Here is a 14,672-nt window from a genome sequence, read left to right as displayed (position 1 = left end):
ATCTTAACATGCGGCCAGCAAGACACTGAGGAGGACCAGAGCTGCGGTGAGGGACCCAAAGAACTTCTAGGGGCTAAAAAGATACCCCAGGTAAGTAAAAATAGATAGTTCTCTTCGCCTTAGAAGTCCTTTAACCATACGCTGTCTGTAAATGTATCATGGAAAGTTGGAACCTTGTAGCAAAGTTATTTTTGTTTTATGATAATGTAATTAATTATGTCTTATCATATTCCACAGGCAGGAGGCACTTTGTTGATAGACACCGAGCAGCGCTGATTAGCCGAGTGTCACTTGTAGAACCCATCCTAGATGATCTGCTGTCGGAGGATCTACTGACAGATGAACAGTATGACAATGTACGTGGTGCAGCAACATCTCAGGAGAAGCTCAGAAGGCTCTATGGCTTTGTAAGAGGCTGGGGCGATGACGACAAGGACAAGTTCTATATTATCCTGAGGAGATCTGATGGACCTCTGATTCGGAACCTAGAAGACTCTGAGCATTTACCAGATCCAGATGGTGAATGCAGTTACACTTTAGCTTAAAGTAGTGCAAAACTTCGGCAATAGATGCGAGCTAGGAGGTGATCACCACGTATTTACAAAGGACACGTGCAGCTCAAACGTGGTATCAATGTATGTGTATGAGGTACTGTGCCTTTAAACATCTTTATTCGTCAACTGGGTATCAATACAGAGGTTCAGCAGTGGTGGTTAAGTGACATGGCTTTGTCACTTAAAGCGGACCTGAACTCAGAACTTACTCTCTGCTCTAAAAATAAACAACAGCATAATATCCTTTAACCACTTCACCACTGAGGGGTTTTACCCCCTGAGCACCAGAGCAATTTTCACCTTTCAGCGCTCCTTCCATTCATTCGTCTATAACTTTATTATTACTTATCGCAATGAAATGAACTATATCTTGTTTTTTTCGCCACCAATTAGGCTTTCTTTAGGTGGGACATTGTGCCAAGAATTATTTTTTTCTAAATGTGTTTTAATGGGAAAATAGGAAAAATGTGGGGAAAAAAATAATTATTTTTCAGTTTTCGGCCATTATAGTTTTTAAATAATGCATGCTACTGTAATTAAAACCCATGAAACGTATTTGCCCTTTTGTCCCGGTTATAAAACCATTTAAATTATGTCCCTATCACAATGTTTGGCGCCAATATTTTATTTGGAAATAAAGGTGCATTTTTTCAGTTTTGCGTCCATCCCTAATTACAAGCCCATAGTTTATAAAGTAACAGTGTTATACCCTCTTGACATAAATATTTAAAAAGTTCAGTCCCTAAGGTAACTATTTATGTATTTTTTTTAATTGTACATTTTTTAATTTTTTTTTAATTACAAAAAAAAAAAAATGGGGAGTGTGGGAGGTAATGAGTTAATTTTATGTGTAAAAGTCATTTATTTGTATGTGAAAAATGTGTAGGGTATAGTTTACTATTTGGCCACAAGATGGCCACAGTAACTTTTTGTTTTAATGCGACCTCCAAGCTTCCTTCCGGAAGCTTGGAGGAAGAATAAGGAGGCTGGACACGTGAGTTTTTTCTCACAATGATCGCGCTGCCCATAGGAGAGCAGCTGATCATTGCGGGGCTTAGATCAACGAACGGGAATGGATTTTCCCGTTCATTGATCTCTGGGCGAGCGGGCGGCGGCGGTTTTACTAGCGGCGGGCGGCGTGTTTACGAGCGGGAGCGCGGGCAGCGTCGGGAACGCGGAAAGTACGTGTTTCTCCGTCCCTGGTTTTTAAAGGATGGAAAAAGGGGCGGAGAAATACGTACGCGCGGGGGTAAAGTGGTTAAAGAATAACATTTCCTTATTACAACTTATAGTGCTTCTACAGAGATGCTGCTATATGGTTCATTACTTCTTTATATCCTGGGAGCACAGAGAAGGTTAACCTCCTGTGTTTACATATTAGCTCAGAACTAGTCAGCAGAGAGCTCATAGCTCAAATTACACTGGCATATTACTTGCTGAGAAGGAAGTATTAGGCAGGCTGTTCTGTATAAACACACACAGGGTGGATTTTTCTCTGTGTTCTCCTTCCTTCAGCGTTTTCCTTCTCTCCTGTGACGTTCAGGTCAGCTTCAAACCCCTGCTGCTGAACTTCGGCATTGATGCCTGGCTGATGAATAAAGGTGTTTAAAGGGACCCTGTGCAGACGCCGTGGGTATGCCTATAAGCATACCTACGGCTATTTGGTTAACCTCCTCGGCGTTCAGTTTTTCCTGGATTTCTGTGCATAAAGTGTTTCAGTTAATTTTCATAACCTTTTTTCCTGTAACTTACCAGAACGTGTTAAGCAAGAGTCTAATATACATTTTGAGTATAATAAAAGGTTGTTAAGCATAAAATAAAATCAAAACTAAATTTCAATATTACTCCCCAAAGTAAATCTCTGATCATTTACACTTCTGAGCTGTACCTGCTCAGCCTGCACTAATAGAAATGTAAAGATGGGCAGATTCGAACAATCAAAACTAATCTGATTAGAGAGAGATCTGTCAGCTGCCCATACAGGGCAGGCTGATTTCCGATTGATTTCAGCATGAAATATCTTAGATATCGTCGGAGCCTGCCACCTTGCCTCTGCCCCCTAAACCTGGTAGCCAGGTTTATGTGTTCCCCAGAATAGGAAGCCAGATACAGGTGTGGCCACTATAGGTATACAGGTTTAGGTGTTCCCTAGTATAGGAAGCCAGATACAGGCGTGGTCAGTATAGTTAGCCAGGTTTAGGTGTTCCCCAGTATAGGTAGCCAGGTACAGGTGTAGCCAGTATAGGTAGCCAGGTGCAGGTCTAGCCAGTATAGGTAGCCAGGTGCAGGTCTAGCCAGTATAGGTAGCCAGGTTCAGGTCTAGCCAGTTTAGGTAGCCAGGTACAGGTGTAGCCAGTATAGGTAGCCAGGTACAGGTGTAGCCAGTATAGGTAGCCAGGTACAGGTGTAGCCAGTATAGGTAGCCAGGTTTAGGGGTTTCCCAGTATAGGTAGCCAGATACAGGTGTTGCCAGTATAGGTGTTGCCAGTATAGGTAGCTAGGTTTAGGTGTTCCCCAGTATAGGAAGCCAGATACAGGTGTGGCCAATATAGGAAGCCAGGTACAGGTGTGGCCAATATAGGAAGCCAGATACAGGTGTGGCCAATATAGGAAGCCAGGTACAGGTGTGGCCAATATAGGAAGCCAGGTACAGGTGTGGCCAATATAGGAAGCCAGATACAGGTGTGGCTAATATAGGAAGCCAGGTACAGGTGTGGCCAATATAGGAAGCCAGGTACAGGTGTGGCCAATATAGGAAGGCAGGTACAGGTGTGGCCAGTATAGGTAGCCAGGTTTAGGTGTTCCTCAGTATAGGTTAGTATATGTGGCCCCCACCCCCTGATCCCCGGCGCTTTTACTCACCTTTGCCTCTCTCGATTGCAGAACCCCACTGCACAGCTTGGGTCTTCTCCTGTGGATGATCGGTAATTGGCGGCTGACATCATGACGTCGATGTCATGACATCACCCGGCGGGTCCTGGTATGTCGCATGGAGAAGACCGGAGCTGTGCAGCAGGGTTCTGCAATCGCTGAAGAGAGGTGAAGGTGATTAAAAGGGATGGGGATCGGGGGGATCAGGGGATGGGGGCACATGTTCTAACCTGTACTAGGGAAGCCTGTAGTCTAGGAAACCTCCTTGGTGGCATACCCATAATAGTTACAGGCATACCGCTTTAATCTTCTTTTTCCTGCTAGTAACCATTACAGGCTAAACGCCAGGGAGGTTAAGAGGAGACACTTACCGCCCCTTATGTAAGTGCTTCTGCTCCAGGGCTGGCTACTATCAATTACATGGGATCTGGCGACTCTGCTGAAAGTTGCACTGTGACCCCAGAAAAGGAACCCTGCGGGGTCCTCTTGGCACTTGCGAAGGCTTCCTGGCTTCTCCCTTTCCTCCGCGCGTGAACTGCAATATGACGCGGGGCAGAGAGATGGTCAAGAACATAGGAAGCCTGTGCATGCACAGAGACGACACGCAGTCTTCCTATTCCAGGACACAGCGCGACTTTCAGCCAAGTCGCCAGATCCCATGTAATTTATAGCGACCAGCCCGGGAGCGCTTACCTAAGGGGCCGGTAAGTGTCACCTCTTAACCAAATAGCCGTAGGTATGCTTATATTAAAGGCACATAGCCTCATCTTATTTTCCACATTTGTAGTTACACTTTCGTACTAAACCACATGGAATCTTATATCCAATCCATGTAACTGATTCAGTAGTTAATCCCTTTTTGCCTTCACAATCTCCGAACACATAAGGCACACCTGAGGTGGTGGTGGAGGGGTTCAACTTCTTACCTCGGTAGTTGGAAACCATTGGATGGTCCAGAGGCTTTGTGAATCCATGTAGAGCTTGCCTATCCAGGGCAGGGTCCCTCTTCATTTTCTGGCCATGCTCCTGTCCATAGATGAACACATCTGGACTGGGGATGCACATGTAAGGTTCACAAAAAGCCAGTAGAACAAAGCCACTCATGCGTGGCTTTTTACCTCCATGCAGAATGCAGAAGTAATAAGCCCCATTTCCACACGACCCAATTTATAGACTTTCTTGTCACTATTACTTTAACTATGTGATGTCATGCAGAAAATCGATTGCAAGAATACATCTGTTAAAACGTAGTACACACACACATATGTGTTTCTCATCAAAATTGAGCTCGATCTTCGCAAAGGAAATTGCGCCAGCAGTTGCAGAATGAGCTAAGTAATGGTACTGGCATTTTGTGAATTTGTGTCTGATTGGTGGACTGAGGACCGTGCCTTACAGGGGGTTTGCCTGTGGAATTTGAGCGGTATCTCTGCTTTTCTTCTACAGGCAATGGTCACTTTGTGGACAGACATCAGGCAGCTCTGACCAGACAGATGACCCAAGTGGAACTCATCCTACAGGATCTCCAGTTAGAACATCTACTGACGTATGAACAGTGTGATACGGTGCGCAGTCAGGAGGACTCTGAGCAGAAGATGGCGGTGCTCTACTTATTTGCCAGCAGCTGGAGTCACAAGCAAAAGGACAGGTTATATTTTGCACTTCGAAGACACAACGATTCTCTTATCCAAAGCCTGGAAAACCCCGAAGAATTTTCAGAAGGTAAAATAATTCATCCATTAGGCCTGGGATCCACTGGCAGCACTTGCCAATCGCCAGCGATCAACAAAGTGCTGCAACAGTGGAACCCTAAGGGGTGGGCAATTGTGTGCAAAATGCTGCATAATTTTGGGTGTGATCCCAGAGCAATTTCATCAATGGCTGCAGAGCCAAATCAAGATCACTCCATGAATTATTATCATTATTTAGTATTTATATAGCGCCAACATCTTACGCAGCACTGTGCCAAGTATGTTGTCTTGTCACTAACTGTCCCTGAGGAGCTCACAATCTAGTCCTTTCCATAGTCATATGTCTATGTATGTATTATGTAGTTTAGTGTATGTATCGTAGTCTAGGGCAAATTTAGGGGAAACCAATTAACTTATCTGTATTTTTTGGGGATGTGGGAGGAAACCAGAGTGCCCAGAGGAAACCCACACAGACACGGGGAGAACATACAAACTCTGTGCAGATAGCAGTGTTGCCAACTCACCCCTTTAATTACTGACACATATGAATTATACAGGTTTTGTGGCTAGGTAGATGCAGTTAAGGCACTGATTATGTGCAAATAGCCCAAGAACCTGTATAACTTAGATGTGTCAGTAATTAAAGGGATGAGTTGGCAACACTGGCAGATAGTGCCCTGGCTTGGATACGAACCAGGGACCCAGCGCTGCAAGGCGAGAGCACTAACCACTATGCCACCGTGCTGAATGACAGTCAAAAGTGTGGTCTTTCACAATTTTGGAAATTGCTGGCGGTTGACAACAAAGTTCCCCCGATTTCCGAAAGTGGGTCCCAGGCCTTAGGGTTTAACTACATGGGAGCTGTTGTCTTATCTTAGTGGAATATTAACAGGTTATGCTGCTACCTGCAGTGACATAATAAACAACAGGACTGTTAATTCTGGTCTTTGTAGTTGCCCTGTAGGACTCTGTTCCTAGTTTTACATTTAAGCCCAACTAGAGTCAAAGTTGTCAGATTCTGGAAGCACACATGTTGTTTAATGTAAATGATGTGCATTACTTGTGTTACTCTATTTTAAAAATTAAAAATCTGTTTTATAGCTCTGTCTGCCTGCAGCTGTAGACCTGTCCATGCAGATACAAGGCCTCCTGCACGAATGACTTCCTGTTCAGAAAGTGAGAGCTGAAACGCCACTTCCTGTGAACTACAAAAGGTTGCAGCAGGCTTTGCCAGCATAGTAACTGACAGAAACAGCACCCGCCCATCTCTTGCACATAAATCTGAATATGCAAATGACCCGCCACGACAGCAGGGATTCCCTGTCTGCATTGTCACCCCTTCTATCTACAGCGTGTGTCCGATCCCTGCTCTGTGTACGCCCCCCCCCCCCCCCCCCCCCGTGTATAAGTAGCAAGCGCAGCAGCAGTGTCTTACCAAATCCATGACACCCGCGGGGATCACAGACCTCTTCTCTTCCGCGCGAATCCCTCTAGTGATGGCTTCTGCTGATTGCGTCACACACAATGGGGGCAGAGCGGGCACACTGGGGACAGAAGTTTGGACAGAAGGGGACTCACTGAGGACAGCAGAGGACACATGGGGACAGAAGGGGAAACACTGAGGAAAGAAGGGGACACATGGGAACGGAAGGGGACACATGGGGGACAGAAAAGGACACATGGGGAACAGAAGGGGACAGACGGGGATGCACTGAGGACAGATGGGGGCGCACTGAGGACAGAGGAGGACACCAATTGGGGGAGAACATCTACAAGACGCTCCTGGAACATGGACGCACCAAGTTACAATACAATAACATTTGTAATACAATGCAATAACATTTGTAAAGCGCTTTTCTCCCATAGGTTAGTATATACATTTAAAAAAAAATATTCCCAGGCTTTTGACCTCTAAACCTAGGTATGCCTTATTCCCGGAGCGTCTTATAAAGCGGCAAATACAGTAATTCAAATGCCTTTTTTGTTTTGGCTAATTAAAAGCAAACTCAGTTCAGGTTTGATATTTACGATTGTAGGCGGAAGTCTCTGGACAGTATAGAGCCTTCTCATTCCTCTGTCTGGCCTGTCAATCCAGTGCTGTCCTCCAGTCTAGCTATTTGATTGGGTAGCTTTTCAGAACCAGAGTAGGTAAAAATAGCACAGGATGAGCACTGGTAAAAAATGGTGCCGCCACAAGCGGCAATAGTAAAAGCCTCAATGAACTGTAATAAAGGCACCATGATTACAGTTCATTGCCGCTAATTGCGGCTTTTACTATTGCTGCCTATGGCTGCAGATGGTAGTTTTTGTATTAATGGTTAGGTGGGGTGGGGTGGGTTAAGGTTAGGCACTGGGTAGTGAAGCTTAGGCTCAGAGTTGTCATAGTTCTTGCGAACCATCGGGGTTCTCTTGATCCTGTCACTGGTAGCAAGGAGCGAGCATGAGGTCAAAGGGCTTGTTCACACTGTGAGCGTTTTCGATTATTTTTAAGCACTGTCGATTTTAAAAATCGCTTTAAAAGTGCTTCTGCAATGTTAACTTATCTGAGTGTTCTCACATGAGCAATGAGCGCTTCAATACAAAGTATAGGGAAATTGCAAAGCACTTTGTATAGCGATTTCCCCAGCACTTTTAAGAATAAATACATTGTATTTATACTGTTCCAGGTCAAAGATTTCGCTTCCTGAGTGTCATCGGGAATAAAAAAAAATCGCCAGACAAAAGCTCTTTGAAAAGCGCCGACTGACACTCAGGCCACTTACACATAATCTGGAAGCAGTTCCCCGAAATATGCGTAATCTGGCAGCGAATCACCCAAAATACATGTATTCTGGCAGCAGTGGTTCCCCCACAATACACATAATCTGGAAGGAGCGGTTCCCCCAACATATACACAATCTGGCAGCGGTTCCGAAAATAAACGTAATCTGGCAGCATCGGTTCCCCCAAAATACAGATAATCTGGCAGCAGTTTCCCCAAAATAGGTGCCCCAAGTATAGTTAGCCAGGTCTATAGGTACCCCCAGAATAGGTAGCCAGGTCTATAGGTGTCCCCAAAATAGATAGCCAGGTCTATAGGTGTCCCCAGTATAGCCAGGTCTATAGGTGTCCCCAGAATAGGTAGCCAGGTCTATAGTTGTCCCCAGAATAGATAGCCAGGTCTATCGGTCTCCCCAGTATAGCCAGGTCTATAGGTATCGCCCCAGTTAGGCAGCCTGGAAGGGGAAGCAGCAGGCACAGAGGCGGCGAAGGGGTGGCCCTACTCCCCCCCTCCCTCACCCGGGGCTCCCCCTTCCTCGCTCCCCTCTCCAGAATTAAACTTTGTGGCAGGCTGGCAGCACCTGGGGATCAAGTTACCTCTATCTTGTTCCAGACGCGATAGGGAGCTCTGCGTGTCGCTAATCTGGTCTACTCAGTAACTGAGTCCGGCACTTGGAACAAGGCAGAGGTAAGTCCCCGGCCCCTTCACTGCGCTGCCACCCCTCCTGTTCACAGGGCGGCGAATGGCCGCCCTGTTACGGACGTTGACAAATTCCTTATGGAATGCATGGGCAGCTAAATTTGTATGTAAATTTATAGACTGCCCATAAATTTACCGACAGTTGCGAACACAGGTTGTGGAGGGGCATTCCAAAGGAGGGGTGAAGCACGTGCAAAATCTTGTATACGAGGCTGCGAGGGGGTGATTCTAGAGGAGGACAGAAGAAGGTTGTATGCAGATCTGCAATTGCGGTTGGATTGGTATCTGGAAACCAGTGAGGAGATGTACAGGGGAGAGAGATTGTGGAGAGCTTTGTAGGTTTGGGTTAAACAATACCAGTTGCCTGGCAGCCCTGCTGATGTATTTGGTTACTCTAGTGTCTGAATCATACTAGAAACAAGCATGCAGCTAGTCTTGTCAGATTTTTGTCAGAAATATCTGATCTGCATTATGCAACAACAACAACAACAACAAATAACATTTGTAAAGCGCTTTTCTCCCGTGGGACTCAAAGCGCATAAGCATGGCTCCGACCATCGTGGTACAGGGGAAGAATTTTATAAATCTGGAAATGCCAGGCTAAACAGGTGGCTTTTCAGTCTGGATTTGAATAGCTCCAGGGATGGTGCTGTCTTTACTGGGTGTGGTAGGGAGTTCCAAAGAGTAGGGGCAGCATGACAGAAGGCTCTGTCTCCAGATTTTTTGAGGTGCACTCTGGGAGTGACCAAGTTTATAGAACTTGCTGATCTGAGGTTGTGAGAGGTGTGGTGCAGCTTCAGCAAGTCCTTCATGTATCCAGGGCCCAGATTGTGCAGGGATTTGAATGTCAGCAGTCCAATCTTGAAGAGTATTCTCCATTCTACTGGTAGCCAGTGCAGTGAGCGAAGGATCGGTGTAATGTGACAGTGGCGAGGCTGGTTTGTTAGCAATCTGGCAGCAGCATTCTGCACTAATTGCAGGCGACGCAAGTCTTTTTTGGGGAGGCCAGCATAAAGGGCATTGCAGTAGTCCAGCCGTGATGTGATGAAGGCGTGGACTAGGGTTTGAAGATCCTCTGGGGGAATCAGATGTTTAATCTTTGCAATGTTCTTCAGATGAAAGAAGGAAGATTTAACTACAGATGAAATTTGGTTTCTGAAACTCAATTCCCCATCGATTAGTACGCCAAGGCTGCGCACAAGGTTGGAGCTGTTTATGTCTGAATTCCCAATCCTGATTGGTGTTGCTTTAGGATAGAGCTGTTTTGATGGCGAGCACTGGCTTTGGACAAACAGGACCTCAGTTTTGTCAGCATTCAGTTTCAACCAGTTATCATTCATCCATGCCTGAAGCTCAGCTAAGCAAGAGTTTATTTTTGGGGTAGGGTCTGTTCCACCAGGTTTGAAGGACAGGTATAGCGAGCATGTTCAGGGTCTATGGCTAAAAGTATTAGAGGCAGAGGATCATCAGGATAGCCAGGCACTCTGCATTGTTTAAAAGGAAATAAATATGGCAGCCTCCGTATCCCTCTCACTTCGGATGTGGTTGAAGTGATGGCTAATATGGTATAACACTCTATAGCTACTCATAAAACTGTATACAATTGTCCTTTTTGCCCAGTGTTTACATGCTATAAATAAAATGTGTCTTCTCTCCTAGGGATGGAGCCAGACACAGCAGTCATGTACTCCCCGAGAACCCAGGAGGGGGGCGCTGAAAAAAAAAGGTAAATAGGTTTAATTGTTGCTTCTATAGTAGGGAGTAGCCAAACACAATTTACCTTTCGTTATTTTAATTGAACAAATATATTGGGATTGCACCAAGTCTATAGACACAACGGCCCATATGCAATTAACTTTTTCTCCTGAGTTTTCTCCTAGGGGATAATTTTCTATCTTCCATTTAGAATAACTTTTAAGAACTTTGCAATGGAAAAAGTGCCAAAAAGTAGGTGACAAAGTACTATCAACATTATTTTGAGTATTTTTTTTTTTGTTTGCTGCCTTGCTGGTGGGTTAAAAGGTATTTTATTGAGAAATTTGAAAAGCTCACCTAGGAGAAATCTCAGGAGAAAAAGTGCATTGCATATGGGCCAGTATCTCACAGTAGTGAGTACAACTCTCACATTTTTTTTAATACATTTTTTCATGGGACAGTACTGAAAATATGACACTGTGATACCGTGTAAAGTAGTTAGTGTTCAGCTTGTATAACAATGTAAATTTGCTGGCCAATCAAAAAAACTCCAAACACTGCAATTAATGTCTAATCCGCTGGCAACAAAAGTGAGTACACCCCTAAGTGAAGAATGTCAGAATTCTGCCCAACTAGACATTTCCCTCCCCGGGGTCATGTGACTCGTTAGTGTTGTACGGTTTGAAGCAAGCACCCAGGTGAGGATTTGCTGAACGTGCTTTGACTTCTAGTGTCTCTGAACATAGAGGATAGAGGTAATTATGCGCATATGATCTGCCTACTAAGTAGTTGTTCCCTATGTGGTCCACCATTCGGTGGGGGAGTGGTTTAACCTCCCTGGCGTTCTATTAAAATCGCCAGGGAGGCTGCGGGAGGGTTTTTTTTAAATGAAAAAAAAACTATTTCATGCAGCCAACTGAAAGTTGGCTGCATGAAAGCCCACTAGAGGGCGCTCCGGATCCGCACTTTCGATCACCTCCGGCGATCAAAAGTAACAAGGAAGGCCACAATGAGCGGCCTTCCTTGTTTCGCTTTCCTCGTCGCCATGGCGACGAGCGGAGTGACGTCATGGACGTCAGCCGACGTCCTGACGTCTGCCGCCTCCGATCCAGCCCTTAGCGCTGGCCGGAACTGTTTGTTCCGGCTGCGCTGGGCTCGGGCGGCTGGGGGGACCCTCTTTCGCCGCTGCACGCGGCGGATCGCCGCGCTGCGGCGGCGATCAGGTAGCACACGCGGCTGGCAAAGTGCCGGCTGCGTGTGCTGCTTTTTATTTGATAGAAATCGGCCCAGCGGGGCCTGAGAAATCCTCCTGCGCAGGTTACCCCGAGCTGAGCTCGGGATAACCGGCAATAGGGTTAAAGGACGCAGGTGTTTGATGCACCGACATGGGAGAGTAGAATTTGCATATTCAGGACCTATGTTTTCCATCAGGTCCGCTGAATGACCGCTGGCCTCTGATGGGCTGGGGATGTTTGAATTTGATTGGTTGATGATTGTGAAGTTACCTATATATTTGGATTGTTTTTAACTGACTGTGTGATGTGTAACTTAACGGCTTGAGAAAGGTCCATTGACCGAAACAGCGAGGATGTCGCTGTTACAGCAAGACATCATGCTGTTTTTATCTTGACTTCAATCAAGAGCTTATATTACGAATGGTGCTGACTCAACTCGTTAGTGTTAAATTTTCCCTCCCTGGGGTCATGTGACTCGTTAGTGTTAAATTTTCCCTCCCTGGGGTCATGTAACTCGTTAGTGTTAAATTTTCCCTCCCTGGGGTCATGTAACTCGTTAGTGTTAAATTTTCCCTCCCTGGGGTCATGTGACTCGTTAGTGTTACATTTTCCCTCCCTGGGGTCAAGTGACTCGTTAGTGTTACATTTTCCCTCCCTGGGGTCATGTGACTCGTTAGTGTTACATTTTCCCTCCCCGGGGTCATGTGACTCGTTAGTGTTACATTTTCCCTCCCCGGGGTCATGTGACTCGTTAGTGTTACATTTTCCCTCCCCGGGGTCATGTGACTCGTTAGTGTTACATTTTCCCTCCCCGGGGTCATGTGACTCGTTAGTGTTACATTTTCCTTCCCCGGAGTCATGTGACTCGTTAGTGTTACATTTTCCCTCCCCAGGGTCATGTGACTCGGTAGTGTTACATTTTCCCTCCCCGGGGTCATGTGACTCGTTAGTGTTACTAGGTCTCCGGTGTGAATGGGGAGCAGGTGTGTTAGATTTGGTGTTATCACTCTCTCATACTGATCACTGCAAGTTCAATATGGCACTTTATGGTAGAGAACCCTTGGAGGATTTTAGGATCTTAAAAAAAGATTGTTGCTCTACATAAATATGGTCTGAGCTATAAGAAAAATTGCCAACACCCTGAAACTAAGCGAAAGCACAGTGCCCAAGACCATACAGCATTTAAAGAGACTCTGAAGTCTCCCTAAAATGAGGTTTTTTTTTTAAAAACCTCATTAACATTATTGTCCGACCTAAAACGCCGCATCCCCCAGCGGCTGAAAACCCCCTCGATCACCCCAAACTCACGGGGGTACACGGCAGGCAAAATCCACGACTTTCTTGGTCGTGGATTTTGCTGCCGCCCCTATGTGCGTCAATCAGCGTGTATCTCCGCCTCTCCCCCGCCCCTCTCAGTGAAGGAAGACTAAGAGGGGCGGGGAGAGGCGTCGATCTGCGATGATTGACGCGCATAGAGGCAGAGCCGCGCTGCCTCTATGCGGAAGTTGCCTGCCGTGTACCCCCGTGAGTTTGGGGTGATCGAGGGGGTTTTCAGCCGCGGTTCTGCGGCGTTTTAGGTCGGACAATAATGTTAATGAGGTTTTTGGGCATCAAGTTTACTAACGACCCTGCAAGTCTTTTCAATGCCAATTTTCCCCCAATTATGAAAGATTGTAAAAAGAGACTTCAAACATGGGATCAACCATGTTTTAATGTTTTAGGTAGAGTAGACATAATTAAAATGATGATACTTCCTAAATTGCTTTTTTTGATACGGAGTCTTCCTGTGACCCTACCCAGTGCATGGCTGAGAAGTTGGGAACAGATCTTTCAGCATTTTATCTGGCGTAACTGCAAATGCAGGCTTAATTATCAGCTTCTTACAAGGGATAGAGAGGAGGGAGGATTGGCAGCACCAGACATTAGGAGTTACTATTTGAGTGTGCAGCTGGCCAGGATGCTGGACTTAAAGAGGGAACTCTCGGGGGCCTTTACATCTAAAAACCCATCAAAAGTATGGCCATGGTTGGAGGGGGAGGAGTGTAACTTTGATACTGTTTTTACATGGATTCCGGGGAACATTTATAGACTTCTCCAAATATCTAGCCATCCTTTAACTAAACCAACTTTAAGGGCCCTTTATTGGATAATCTCCAAATGGCAGAAAAATACAGGCATCTCACCAATTACATAAAAAGTGTGGAAATCCGCATTATACACTTAAAGGGGGATAAGACCTTAGGGATTACTGGGCTTGTGGAGACAACAAAACAGAGGAATACATGGGGATTAATACAAGCTTGTAGTTATTTGTGGAAAATGGAGTTTAATGGGGGACCTGTGAGGAAAGAACTAAACATTTTTGAAAAACATCTATTTTTAAATATAGACCTGGAAAAAAACTGTCAAAGCTTTATGACTTTGTGAGATATACGGAGTGTTGCACTCTTCCACCCCCTTCCTACTGTACCAAATGGGAGAGTGAGCTTGATCCTTTGCTTAAAGAAAAATGGCCCACAATTTGTTCAAACAGTTGGAAAGTCCAGGATCCTGGGCTACGGCTTGTCCAGTTCAAGGCTATCACTAGATGGTACTTAACACCTATACGTTGTCAATATTCGCAGAGTGGGGCTAAATGTTGGAGATGTGGCCAGGGAGGGGGTACAGCTACTCACATGTGGTGGTCCTGCCCTGTTATTAAACCTTTTTGGCAGGAAATAATAGATTTTTCAAGTACCTTGTTGAAAGTTTGTTTTAAGCTAACAGCATCGGAAGCTATCCTCAGTTTTGCTGATAGATATGACGGCATAAGTTGCTGTCTTATAAAAGAAATTGGAACAGTTGTAGCTAAATCTATGATAGCGTTGGGCTGGAGAGGCTCTACTCCACCAACATTGATGGAATGGATTAACAGGATGAACACAATGGGCCTGATTCACAAAGCGGTGCTAACAGTTAGCACGCTGTGGAAAAGCCCTTTATCACGCCTAAACTCAGTTTAGGCATGATAAGTTTAGGTGTGATAAGTTTAGGCATGATAAGTTTAAGCACCAACTGGGTTAGCACCGCAGTGCACAGCTGATCAAAAGTTTTGCGCTAGCAAAGTTTGGTGCACTTTGCATAGAGTTTAATGGCACTGCTTTGCGTGCGGGACTTTGCGCGCAAT

General features: G+C 45.5%; 1 protein-coding gene across 2 annotated transcripts in view; it reads left to right on the top strand.

Moving 5' to 3' along the window:
* Positions 1-14,672, top strand: part of LOC137524179 (uncharacterized) — a 42,646-nt gene that overhangs the window by 11,846 nt on the left and 16,128 nt on the right. For both annotated transcript variants that reach the window (XM_068243760.1, XM_068243761.1), the window contains exons 2-4: positions 238-519; positions 4,872-5,147; positions 10,236-10,302. In XM_068243760.1, the coding sequence (XP_068099861.1) occupies positions 238-519; positions 4,872-5,147; positions 10,236-10,302 (625 nt within the window). The remainder of the gene's footprint in view (positions 1-237; positions 520-4,871; positions 5,148-10,235; positions 10,303-14,672) is intronic.

Source organism: Hyperolius riggenbachi, chromosome 7 (genome assembly GCF_040937935.1).
Source record: "Hyperolius riggenbachi isolate aHypRig1 chromosome 7, aHypRig1.pri, whole genome shotgun sequence".
Classification (NCBI taxonomy): domain Eukaryota; kingdom Metazoa; phylum Chordata; class Amphibia; order Anura; family Hyperoliidae; genus Hyperolius; species Hyperolius riggenbachi.
This window is presented reverse-complemented; position numbering and strand designations above follow the sequence as displayed.